Below are 14233 nucleotides of genomic sequence, written 5' to 3'. Positions count from 1 at the left end.
TAAAGGTTACATCAGCAGAAAGATCTTTCTTACAAAATTGTCAAAAAATTACTTGCCATCTTGCATTTGCTAAGAGTGATTAATGCTGCTTTCAATTATATCAATTGAAAGCAAAGTTGCTAAAAATATAAATTTTGATAACCTAACAAATGAAGATAGAAAAGAAAGCCAGAAAAGTCTTATGATAAATCAAGATATAGCATTATTTATTATATTATATAAAATTATGATACCAAAATACTATTTCTTGTAATTTATAAGTTTATGTTTTATTCATATTTCATTATTATTCTATTATATTTTATAAGTAAAGTATTTTTAACCTTTACATTTTAGTACCTTTAACAGCACTCTTCCCCACTTTTTGAACAAAGGCGTTCTGCATTTTCATTTTTGAACCAAAGATATTTATTTTAGGTGTAAGTTTTGCAGAGATTCTTTAGTTTCCAAAGCCACATCTCAATTCAAATTAAAGTTCTGAAGAATTTTCAGAGGAGTGGATTGAAGAATGCTATTCAACTTTGGATTTAAACCTGAAGGGATGGGGGCACCTGGGTGGCTCAGTCGATTAAGCATCTGCTTTGGCTCAGGTCATGATCCCAGGGTTCTGGGATTGAGCCCCACATCGGGCTCCCCGCACAGCAGGGAATCTGCTTCTCCCTCTCCCTCTGCCTGCTGCTCTGCCTACTTGCGCCTCTTTCTGTCAAATAAATAAATAAATAAATAATCTTTAAAAACAAAAGCCTTGAAGGGATAGAAAAACATTTTTAGTAAAGAAATGTCTAAAGGGAAGGCTTCTATGACTCATCATTCTCTTTAATCACAGAAGCTGTTGTAAGGACAGTGAGGATGGTGGGATGCCCTCTCCTGACAACTGCAATGATGGCAATGATAATGACGGCAATAATAATTGTAAATAAGTCCTACTGACCAATATTTTCTTTACTTATCTTATCCTAGCTTGGCTTGACTTGCTGTATCTCATTTAACTTTCCCAACAACTGTGAGACTGGTACTAGTACAATGATCATACTGCTGATGAGGAAGCAACACTTTGTTTTTTTTTTTTTTTAAAAGTTTTTAAAACTTATTTTCAGTGTAACAGTATTCATTGTTTTTGCACCACACCCAGTACTCTATGCAATCCGTGCCCTCTATAATACCCACCAACTGGTACCCCAACCTCCCACCCCCCGCCCCTTCAAAACCCTCAGATTGTTTTTCAGAATCCATAGTCTCTCATGGTTCACCTCCCCTTCCAATTTCCCTCCACTCCCTTCTCCTCTCTAACTCCTCATGTCCTCCATGCTATTTGTTATGCTCCACAAATAAGTGAAACCATATGATAATTGACTCTCTCTGCTTGACTTATTTCACTCAGCATAATCTCTGAGGAAGCAACACTTTGAACACAAATTAATTCACTGTCGGTACACCTAGTGAGTGGCAGAAGTAGGACCTGTTCTCAGACCAAATTCCAAGCTCCTGACCATTCTACTCAAAGCCCACCAACCACAAAGCAGTTCCTCGATGAGTGAAGCAGCTCTATTTTTCTCTCTTAGTTGAGCTTGCTAGGATTGTGAGAACAACAGAAGAGAGGCCAGCAGCCTGACACATCATATACACACACCCTGACCCTCGCCTCTCAGCTTGTCCTTTAAGCACCATCTCTCCCAAAAAGGGAATCTCCAACTCCCCACCTAACAATGCAAGTGTTCTCTCCCTTCACTGAGTCCCAAAGCACTTGATGACCCCCCCACCCTGGCTCGTGGCATTTATAGTTTAACATTTTATTGCTATTATTTATGTGTGTATGGTCTACCCCACTAGTCAATAACCTCTATTAATGGTCCCCAGATGCAGGTGTGTATCTGAATCATCTTTACACCCTCACAGACCCCCTACACACGGTGATTACCAGCCTACACACCAAATCGAACAACTGACATGTGAATCTTTCTTTTTAGGTTTTGGGTTATAGGGAGAAGGAAGCGGAAGCTACTGATGTAATATCATAATAAGCCAAACTGTGTATTTTGCAAAACAACCAAACTTTAGATCTAAAATTCAACTGCAGTGAAGGCAGAATATACCTTGATGCTGTCTTTATAATCAGATTCATGACCATTTCGTTTAAGAATTTAAGTTTTAGGGGCACCTGGGTGGCTCAGTGGGTTAAGCCTCTGCTTTCGGCTCAGGTCATGATCTCAGGGTCCTGGGATTGAGTCCCGCATCAGGCTCTCTGCTTGGCAGGGAGCCTGCTCCCTCCTCTCTCTCTCTGCCTGCCTCTCTGCCTACTTGTGATCTTGCTCTTTCAAATAAATAAATAAAAATCTAAAAAGAATTTAAGTTTTATGAGAAGAGTATGCATGTTACAATCCTTGCGTTCCTATGTTTTCAAAGACCACATTGGTGTCACAGTAAGCTGAGGAAGAGATTTATTTCAACCCTGTAACCCACGAGAGCTACATCTGGAAGGGAGCCAATTCAAAGAGAGAGGAAACTCTTTTTTTTTTTTTTTTAAGATTTTATTTATTTATTTGACAGAGAGATCATAAGTAGGCAGAGAGGTAGGCAGAGAGAGGAGGAAGCAGGCTCCCCACCAAGCAGAGAGCCCGATGTGGGGCTCAATCCCAGGACCCTGAGATCATGACCTGAGCCGAAGGCAGAGGCTTTAACCCACTGAGCCACCCAGGTGCCCTGAGGAAACGCCTTTTAAATTAACACCAAATCTAGCTCGTACATGGCACAAAGACCCAGATGGTTCCCAGCGTCTTCCAAACCAGACTGGTTTTCAGCTTTTATATTTATTGATTTATAAAACTTCTAATTTACCCATTTTCAGCCTAAGCAGAAGCTAATCCAGCAGTCTGGGTTTTTTCCCCACTGAAAACAGGGGAGTCCTGCCAGTTTGTTTAAGCAGTCTACAACCAGCACCTTTCTGAGCAAGAGCAAACTTGTAACTCACCTCCTTGGAATGATGCCATTTTCCAAACTTGTTGTCTGACTTCGAAGCCAGCGGCGCTGGTAACTGCTGGAAGAGGATGTAGAGGAGCTTGGAGATGGAAAAGGTGTAATCAAAAGGCTGCTTAGTGAGGCTGTAAGGATGAAAAGTAGAAAGTTGAAAGTTGAGGTAAATGAATCCTCACGTAGCCACACAAAAACATGCGCGCCAAGTGACCTAAATTTTCCGGTTCTACCAGCCATGTCCAGCAGGGGGAGACTACAACTCCTCTCATACTAAGACTTTTGGACTGCAAAGAAAATGTCCTTTAAAAAGGAAAATAAATTAAAAAAAATAGGGATTACAGACATATCAAATGCATCAATTATCAGGCCCTACATTACAAAGGCAGCATAATTATTACTCACTTAACCAGAATGCAGATTTCTCATAAAAATGGTCCACATAGCATAACCATTTATATTGTTACCTGATAACCAATGTCATACACAGTGTTTATTTACACTATTTTCTCCTCTTAACTACTTCTTCACTCCTATTTTAAAGTGAAATCTAGGCAAGTAAGAAGTTCCTCCACAGAGTATCCTCCCTCCTATCCCCTGTCTCTAAATACACAATACTGACCTTCCTTCCCTCCAGCAACCAGCTTCCCCACTAACCCAGCTCCACTCCCTTGGCTGTGAAAAAACATCCTCTAGCCTTAAAGATATTTTCTGCTTGGATTGCTTATTTGCCTCAGGGCCTCTCTCTGCTTTTCTCTGCTAAATAGTATTAGATGCCTATGCTTGGGCTCTCAGTGTGAGCTGACCTGCCAGCCCAGACTTCTCAAAAAGGCAGGGAGGGATTGGTCCCTTTCATGGTAGGCAAAGGAATTCTTACAAATCAGAGCTGCTTGATTGGTGTCTACTAGTTTGGAAGAATAAAAGAAGGCGACTTTTACTTTCCTCAGGCTAAGGAATTAGACATCGATATGTCACTCAGTCCAGTGGAAAAGGAAATGAGGTCCAACTGAATGCTGGTCAACGTTTTCGGAAGCAAACCATAGGACAAAGGAAATTTATTTGAGCACACATAGTATACTATGCTTATGGATATCACTTGATAGGGCATTTCCCCATATGAAGTGTTATATTTTAATTTACACTTTTATAGGCAGATGTAAATGACCGGACTCCCTGACCTGATTCTTTTCCCCTGCCACAGAAGCAAGACGGAAATGACTCTGAGGGCTAAATTTATTCTGAAAATTGTATGTATTGCTGTATAATTCACAGTTTAGTAAACTGAGTAAGAACCCAGGCTCCCAATTCAAATCCTGGCTCTGCCACTCACCAGCTGTAATACCTGGGCAGTTTACTTAACCTGTCAGCTTTCTCATCTGTAAAATGAGGACAGGAAAGCATCACGCCTTGGGATTTTCATGAGAACTGCAATCTGCTAGTGAGTTATGAATTATTTAGTGAACCAACACCAACATTTAAAAGAAAAGAAAACAAGAGTATATTGCAATGCTAATATTAATTGATGAAAATTTGTTATATATAAAGATGTTTGTTACTGGATCATAGTATAAAATGCATTAGCATGAATTGCAGACAAAAGAAAAGTCTGAGAAGCACTGACCTATTTCATAAAGTTCCTGTGAGGATTAAACAAATCAATACACTTAGCCCAGTGCCCTACACAATAAATGTTGGCTATTGACTCCCTCTGATAATTCTTGGAACAGGAAAACTAAGTAAGACATTTCAGAGTACTAAAACATTATTAGTTCTGATTAGTTAATCATGAAAACAACCTCGGACTTGTAATAGACACATGAAAGGGAAAGGGGAAAAAATTAATAAAAAAACAGAGACAATATTCCTTTTTTCATTGTAAAATCCTGAATAAAAATTTGTAAGGTATACAAATGAAATACTTCACTAAAGTGCTGGTTTAGGGATACCCAGCACTTCCTTATCAAAGTATTTTAGTATTATTTAATATGATTTTTACATTAACTATGGTATATCATTGTCAGTCACATACTCTAGGAAGCAAAACATTTGGTAACTCTCAAGTGGAAGAACAATTCTCAAGCTTAATTTTGGCTTCTAACTCATTATCACTTTCATGAGAAAGGGGTGGATTCAGGTATCTGTTCTACTAACATTTAATGGTTGGCTAGACTCTTCTGTATCTTCTGCAACTTTGATAGACACCAGTCTGTGTGTATTTGGAAACAATCCCATCACAACAAAAAAAATATACTAATGTGATGAGGCCCCTTATTTCCTCTCCAAGCTTATCATACACCACTCTCCCCACTCTCCCCTTACTATATTCCAGCCTTCTCTCTATTTCTTATACACAAAGCTCCGAAACCTGTTTCCACTCTGGGTCTCTGCACTAGCTGTTCCCATGCCTGAAATGCTCTGTGCTCTGATCTTCATGGAGCCTGTTACCACCAGCAATCCAGCCAGGTGAATATTTCTCCTTCTTGAAGAGGCCTTCCATGAACATCTCATATCTTTTATTTTCCTCAGTGATAAGTGCTTACCTACATTTCACTGTCTATGATTTGTGCTTCCTTTATTCAATATAAACTCCATGAGATCAGGGATCATGTCCATTTGATCACTGATCTATCCCCATATTCTACAAAAATGCCTGGTACATAAGATGTTCAAGAAATATTGCTGCATGAAGAGTGAGCAATGATTATGTGAAGGACAATGACATCTGTCTCGATCAATAATTATGACAGAAACAAAGCATTAGAAAAACAAATTTCTAGGAATTGCAAGTCTGAATTTGAGGAAAGTTTCCAGTGGTCAAAGCTATATACACAGCATTTGGATTTTCTCTTTTTCCTCCTACCTTCATTTTAAAAAATTCTTTTTTTATTTTGTTTTATGGTGGTGGCGGACAGCAGTGGTGTATCTCTGAACCTGAACACTTTCTCTGCATGAAAGAGGGTACTACATCCAAAAGACAGGAATGATCTTTTGTGCTGTAATACTGACAGTACTTCCCTTAGAGTTTTTGCTTATTTAAACACTTGAGAAGTATAAGGTTCCTTAAAGTTTAACAGCTGTATTACTCAACAAAAGAATAGAAGCATTTAACAAGGTCAATTAATAGAGCTGTGATTATTGTCTGATAGGCGAATGCCATTTTTTTTTTTTGAGAATACCATTTTTAACAAACCGAATACATTACTAGGCAAATAAAAGTTAATACATTGTAGTTAGAAATCACAGAGTAATTTTAAGACTATAAAGGGTCCTTAAAAGCATCTCAGGAATTTTAACTTTTAATAAAATTCCCACAAACTCCCCTCAATGAAAAGACAAAATATCCTCACCGTGATGATTTCCAAACACCTTAATTTTTTTAAAATAGACTTTATTTTTTAGAGTAGGTTTAGGTTGAAAAAAAAAAAATGATTGGAAGTTCCAGAGATTTTCCTCCATAGAGCCCCTACTCCCCTGTGATCAGCCTCATTCACCAGACTGGTATACTTGTTACAACTGATGAATCTACACAGAAACATAATATCACCCAGAGACCATGAATAGAGACCATGAATAGAGACCACCATAGAGACCATAGAACCTGAGGGTTCACTCTTAGTGTTGTACTCTCTGAGTTTGGACAAATATATAACGACATGCACCCACTACTACAGTATCAATCAAAATAGTTTCAGTTCCCTAAAAATCCTCTGTATTCCAACTATTCATCCCTCCCTGCCCTGTCCCCAGGGGGACAGGGACCCCTGATTTTTTTACTGTTTCCACAGCGTTACCTTTTCTAGAATGTCGTACAGATGAAATCATGAAGGACTGTAGCCTTCTCAGATTGGCTTCTTTCACTTAGTGACGTGCCTTTAAGTTTCCTCCCTATCTTTTCATGGTTTGATAGATCATTACTTTTCAGCACTGATTTTATACTTCATTGAAAACATCTTAAATTTTAATTCCTTAGCTAGACATAAACCCTAGCCCAGCCTTTGTGATAAGCTCACTCTTGACATTTATTTGCCAAATTATTTGATCTTTCTAAGTCTTCTAATCCATAATTTGCAATCTAAGACTGAAGTGTCTGCAAAGACTTTTGGGAAGTCTAAAAAAACTCTCTTGGTTCTTTGCCCTTCCATATAAATAAGAGTTATTTTGTCTGGCTTCACAGGGAGTTTTAGTTGAAATTACACTGAATTTATATTTGTGAAAATTCACCTCTTTCTCTATTCATATTTATTTTCTTTGAGACATAGTTTCTTTACCTTATTGTTTTAAACATTTTCTTAAATTTAGCTTCAATTAATTAATTTATAATATATTATTGGTTTCAGGGGTACAGGCCCGTGACACATCAGTCTTATATAATACTCAGTGCTCATTACATCACATGCCCTCCTTAACGTCCATCAATCATCCCCCACCCTTCTCCCCTCCAGCAATCATCAGTTTGTTTCCTATGATTAAGAGTCTCTTATGGTTTATCTCCCTCTCTGGTTTCGTCTGTTTTTTGTTTTTTTTCTCCTCTATTACCCTATGATCCTCTGTTTTGTTTCTTAAATTCCACATATGAGTAAGAGCATATGATAACTGTCTTTCTCTGATTGACTTACTTCATTTATCTTTTTTTAATCAAATTTTTATATCTCTCCATAACTGTATCATATATATATATATATACATACATATATATATTTAGAATTATTCCTAGATCCCTTTACAGTTTGAGTTGTTATTTGCATTACTTTTTTATTCTAATTTTTCTTAAACAGGTAATAAGAATGCAAATGTAGAAAGGAAAAAGCTAAAGCAGAAGTTAGCAAATTTCTGAAACTGAAGAAGATACATATCCATTCCAGGAGAATACCAAAGGTCTGACTTGAAATATGAGAATTATAATGAAATGAAAAAATGAGTTCTGTCCAAGCTACATTACAGACTGCCAACTCCATATACGGAAGGCAAGGCAAAGCTCAAAGTAAAGATTTGACAGTACTGATAGAACAAGACATTTTTAAATTGAGACAGTTTCTTACACAGACTGTGGAAAGAAGAATAAAGCAAAAGTGCTAGTCCCTAGTGATCCTTGCCTCACACACCACAAAGGACAATACTGACACAAAAGGGATCAGATGCCTGCCCCACAATCTTTAGGAGACCCTGGTGCTGGAGAGCCAGCTGGAGACTAGACCTCGAGTCTCAGGTGGGCTAGGCAGAAAGCTCCAAATCTTATCTGAACCCAGGAGGTGATGAGAAACGTTTCACGTTGAGAGAGAGAAGTGAGTGGGGGATGACCTCCCAGTAGCTCCTTGGAGGCCTCCCATTCTCTTGTGTTCCCTGAGGAGTACAAGTTGTACTGCCAAGACTCAGATAAGCTGAGTTCGAGCCTTCGCCTGTATGCACACGTGCAAGGTCAAGGATGCTATGGCCCAACAGCAAACAGAGCAACACCCTCCTGGACGCTTGTCCTTCTTTACAAAGCACTGCAGCCGTTAAGTCAATAAAGAATTCAGATACAAATGGGATGTCAGTTTGCATCATTCAATGGTGACCTGTGTTGCAATCAACAGTTTGACTCCATTTTTTCACGTTTGACTGCTGATACCTTTTCAGGTTCTCCCCCCAACCCCCTTCCCTTTCTGCCTCAAATCTGGACAAGGTGATGAGAAAGCCCGGGGGCCCTCTCCTTTGGAACCAGTGGGCAGTTCTGCCATGTGTGGAAGCCCTTACCCTGGCCCTACCCCCTAACCACCATTAAAAAACCCCAAGACCATCTCCTTTCCCTGACCAGCTTGGGAAGCCCACTCTGCTTTCACCAGAAAGCATCATTATGTGAATGGTAAATATTTTCATATCATCTTTGCATGTGTGTGGTGTAATCAGTTTTGATATGGAAACCGTATTTTGGGTAGGGTCCATTCTGTACCTGTATAGTGGCTAAAACATATGTCCTATTTCAGTACTATGATTATACTGAAGATTCATTTTAAAACACCTGAATAAAGGGGCACCTGGGTGGCTCAGTCAGTTAAGCATCTGACTTAGACACAGTCCTGGAATTGAGTTCCACAGTTAGGCTCCCTGCTCAGTGGGAAGTCTCCTTCTCCCTCTCCCTCTGCCCCTCCCCACTGTTTGCATGAGCTCCTGTTCTCTCTTTCAAATAAATAATATCTTAAAAAATATTTAAAATTTTTGAAAAAAAAGTATTTAAAAGTACATTATTATCAAAGTTTTTCTCATATTGACCTTCTGTTTATTCTACTTTTAAGAACAGAGGAAATGCAATTGTTCAGTGAATGAGGAAATTATTTTTCTTGTCAATGATTTGAACATTCTGATGAAGAAGAGAACTGAAGCCTGAATGAAGGTCATAGATTAACAAGGCTCAGTGGCTCTGGTCTCAATCCCGGCCCTTCAACCCTTACGCTACTCATGTACTCAGACTTTCAAATTCTAGCTTCTGCTCCAATCCATCTCTGTAGAGCCAGTTTCCTATTTCTAAATTACAGATTTCTACTTTCTATTTCTACTCACACACCTAAAGAACTCAGACACTTCTAACTAAAAATTATCTATCTACCTCCCTGGACTGGCCTCCTGCTTTCCCTGTACTAGTTAATGCCATTATCCTCTGCTTATTTACCTGAGTTAGAAACTGAAGAGTCACCCTTGTTTCCTCCTGCCTCCTCCACATCCTGTGCCCCCTTAGTCACTGAGCCTTGCCAATCCCACCTCCTAGCATGGCTGAAACCCACCCTTCCTTTCTCCCAAGACCTTACTCAAAAATTTTTAATGGTGGGGCGCCTGGGTGGCTCAGTGGGTTAAAGCTTCTGCCTTCGGCTCAGGTCATGATCCCAGGGTCCTGGGATCGAGCCCCGCATCGGGCTCTCTGCTCAGCAGGGAACCTGCTTCCTCCTCTCTCTCTCTCTGCTTACCTGTGATCTCTATCTGTCAAACAAATAAATAAAAAAATGAAAAAAAAATTTTAATGGTAACCACTAAAAGAACAACCTCTCAAAAAATAATCTTCTAGATTAAGATATGTGCAAAGTACACATTAAAAAATATCCAAAAGAGGGATGCCTGGGTGGTTCAGTTGGTTAAGCAGCTGCCTTCGGCTCAGGTCATGATCCCAGCGTCCTGGGATCAAGTCCCACATCAGGCTCCTTGCCGAGCAAGGAGCCTGCTTCTCCCTCTGCCTCTGCCTGCCATTCTGTCTGCCTGTGCTCACTCTATCTCCCTCTCTCTGACAAATAAATAAAAAATCTTTAAAAAAAAATATATCCAAAAGAGAATACAATGAAAATGCATTTTCCCGTCTTATCTGTCCAGGTTTGTATCCCTTCCATAGACAGTCTATGACTTGATCTCACGACCCATGAGATCATAGACCTGAGCTGAAATCACGAATCACACACCTAACTGACTGAGCCACGTGGGTGCCCCTCTTTTTTTTTTTTAAAGTTAGATATTCTTGTTGCTTTATTTCTTATTCTGTGTGTAACAAGCTTGTAAAAAGGCACTGGAGTACTTAAAATGAAGAATAACTTAGAAAGAAAAGTTGTATATTTTCAAAGATGCTATTCCAAAAAAGCGAAGAGGAAAAAAAAATGGACAGTTTTTCAAAATTTTATGCTAAATCAGATAATCATTTTATACTAGCTACACACACACACACATATACATACACATACACAGTGGTAGGAAGCCCCCAGTGTTTCAGAAAACTATACTGAAAAAAAGTTAATGGGAAAAAAACCCCAAGCCCCTTCATGCCCTGCCAAATTAGAAAGCATCACCATTCATGTATTTTAGCAACAGATACATTGGTCCAGGTTTTTCTGGAGCACAGTTTTGACGAACCACCTTGACCTCAAAAACAGAGTCAATTATGTTACATCCCTTAGCTGTCCCTGCTTATAAGATTAAATCCAAACTCTTTATCATGGGACTGGTGCCATTCAAAATTAGCCTTTCATAACCAGCCTTACCTGCTGACATTCCCAACCCCCCATTCTAGTCCTGCAATTGTTCAAACATCCTAACAGTATGCTCTCAAGGATTTACACCCTTGCACAAACTATTTTCAGAAATGCTCTTTTCCTAAACTCTGGTACAGCTCTTTTCTACCTTCAAGGTGTCACTCAAGTATTACCTCTTATATGAGGCCATCACCCTGAATTCCCAGGCAAAGTGACTTACTGTTCCTCTTTGTTCCCACAATATCTTATGAGGTGGTACTTATCACACTGGATTTTAACTCTTGGTCTGCACAAACTCTTCCTGAGGTCATGTGCTATACTCTACTCTTCTTCAAAAACATCCAAATTCTGGTAAAGTCTGACAACACAGGGGACTAAAAACTGCTATTCAGTAAATAAACAAATATAGCTTAATAACTGGCTAGTTAGGAATCAGTGCTATCCTTCTAACTCTTTCCCTTAATTTCAACTGTATCAAATTGGTCTTACTGTGAAAACCACCAAAATAATTCAGTTTTCTAACAACAGAGTAAACTCCTTTGGGATTTCAAACCCCTATGGCTCTTTGTATTCCCAGAGCATACTCTGCATCGAACAAGTATGCTGCTGAATGTGAAATAAGCTCCTATATCCATTCCCTCCTTTCAGGTTTGCCTGCAGAAGAGGAAGCATAAGGAAGGCACTAGTGGGATAGGACAAAGACCCCCAGGTTTCTTTTCAATGGGGAACTGTAAACTCTCTTTTAAAGTTCCTTTTTATCCTGGAACAAGTTTCTCTGTATAGACAATGATTTAAAAACAAATAAACAAAAAAGATTTTCTCCAGTTACTTCTCTACAGGACTACTGGGGGAGGGGAAAAAAAGAACCTTAAATTATTCTTCAGACCTGAATTGCAATAATCGGAATTCTGGGCAGAACTCATGAAGCCTTTATATGGTGAAATGGTGTGAACACTAATTTCAGAGATCTACTGGACTGGCACACATAGCTACAAAAACTCCCCCATCTCAAGAGGTGCTGACCTCAGGGCACCTGGGTGGCACATTCAATTAAGCATCTGACTCTTGATTTCAGCTCAGGTCATGATCTCAGGGTGGTGAAATCAATCCCCGCATCAGGCTCCGTGATCAGCCCAGAGTTTGTTAAGACTCTCTCTCCCCAAACCATAAATCTCACAATCTCACAAAACAAACTGAGGGTTGCTGGGGGGAGGGTTGCTGAGGGTTGCTATGGGGTTATGGACATTGGGGAGGGTATGTGCTATGGTGAGTGCTGTGAAGTGTGTAAACCTGGCAATTCATAAATCTGTACCCCTGGGGATAAAAATATATTATATGTTTATAAATAATTTAAAAAAAAAGTAAAAAAAACCCCACAAAACCCTCTCTCTCCCTTTCCCTCTGCCCCTCCGCTCCATGCTCTCTCTCGCTAAAATAAATAAATCTTCCCCAAAAAGCTGACCTAAGTAACTGGAAATGAGTAGACATCTTTAAAACTAAAGGTAAAAGAAACTGAATAACAGCACTATACTCTAGTTAATAAAGTTGTTTCCTTCCCGGGTACAGGTTAATAATTCGGACACCACTACACACGTATACTGAAATGTACACAATTAAGTAAGCAGATGGCAGACATTGAGACCCAGGAGTCTCACTGCTGGAGTATGGAGTTTCACATAACCGAGGGGAGGAATGATCCATGAATGAATTCCATCATCCATGGAATGATCCATGTGGTAATGGCTTACAGATAATGGAGATATCAGTATAAACTCATGTTTTAACCCAACATACATATATATAATATTACACCCAGCAATACTATTATTTATGTATAAAGTCAGCATGAGCTCTTTATTTTTTGCTTGTCAACTGACAGGACCTATAAAAAAATGACATTCCTTGGGACGCCTGGGTGGCTCAGTTGGTTAAGCAGCTGCTTTCGGCTCAGGTCATGATCCCAGCGTCCTGGGATCGAGTCCCACATCAGGCTCCTTGCTCGGCAGGGAGCCTGCTTCTCCCTCTGCCTCTGCCTGCCCTTCTGTCTGCCTCTGTTCACTCTCTCTCCCTCTCTCTCTCTGACAAATAAATAAAATATTAAAAAAAATGACATTCCAGTAGCAACGAGCATATCTAATGTCTAGATCTTAGAATCTAATATCATTCTCCAATGAAAGAACAGGGTTCCATTCAGCAATGGCTGATTCTATGACTGGTAGGAGATATGTAAGACAATATACAAGTCTGGAGTATCTTATAGTGTCAGAAAGTAAGAAGTATTAAAAACACATATACCCATACCATGCCAATAGGGGTATATTAGAGAAATACAGAAGCCAGCAAAATGAGCTCCAGGGCTTCCATGGCCAAAGCTGGAACAGCTTCAGCACTACTGACTGACTGAATCGAAAAATGAACAGATGAGGGGAAAGAGATCAATCTCTCACGCAGAAGAATTCCAAATACTTTATGTAGATACAGATACCGTGTTCCAACAAATACTTTATGTAGATACAGATACCGTGCTCCAAGGAAGGTGAACAGAACTCTCCACTCCTTAGGTGTGGACTATACCTAGTGAATTCCTTCCTAAGTTACAGTAAAGGGAAGATAAAGAGTAACTTCACGGTGGAGAAACCTGACAAACATATGTACCCTGGTATGATGTGATGGAAACAGCACTTTATCTTTGGGATCTTTCTTCGGAAAACCATAACCCTAATAAACATGTGAAAAGCATCAAACAAATTTGAGTAGGGAGTATTCTATAAAATACCTGGACACTATCCCTCAAAACCGTCAAGGTTATCAAAAATAAAGTCTGAAAAAATTGAGAGGAGCCCTAAGGAGACATGATAACTAAATATAATATCGTCCTCGAACAGAAAAAAAGACATTAGATAAAAACTAAGGAAATAAATAAGACTATGGACTTTAGGTAATGATAATACATCAACATTGATTTGTGAACTATAACAAATTCACCATACTAATGTAAGGTGCTATTAATAGGGCAAACTGTGTGCAGGTTATATGGGAATTCTCTGTACTCATCCCAGTTTTTCTGTAAATCTAAATCTGTTCTGAAAAATAAAATCAATTTAAAAAAATTTCCCCAACTCTCAACTCTTCAGACATGAAGTTAAAAAAATTATAGAAAAAAGGAATAAGCATGTTTTTAATTTCTCTACATCTTCTGCTAAGGCAGTTCAAACACCTGGAGTCCCTATTCTGTTTCAGGAAGAGGACCTTGGTTCCAGCAGTGTAAGGAGGGTATAAAA

The 14233-nt window shown here is 39.2% G+C and overlaps 1 protein-coding gene across 8 annotated transcripts in view; it reads right to left on the bottom strand.

Moving 5' to 3' along the window:
* The window catches only part of FNIP2 (folliculin interacting protein 2), a 136069-nt gene that overhangs the window by 42578 nt on the left and 79258 nt on the right, over positions 1 to 14233 (bottom strand). For all 8 annotated transcript variants that reach the window (XM_044224747.1, XM_044224744.1, XM_044224749.1 and 5 more), the window contains one exon: positions 2969 to 3098. In XM_044224747.1, the coding sequence (XP_044080682.1) occupies positions 2969 to 3098 (130 nt within the window). The remainder of the gene's footprint in view (positions 1 to 2968; positions 3099 to 14233) is intronic.

This window comes from Neovison vison, chromosome 11 (genome assembly GCF_020171115.1).
Source record: "Neovison vison isolate M4711 chromosome 11, ASM_NN_V1, whole genome shotgun sequence".
NCBI classification, from domain to species: Eukaryota; Metazoa; Chordata; class Mammalia; order Carnivora; family Mustelidae; genus Neogale; species Neogale vison.
The sequence above is the reverse complement of the archived record's forward strand: the minus strand, read 5'-3'. Positions and strand labels throughout refer to the sequence as shown.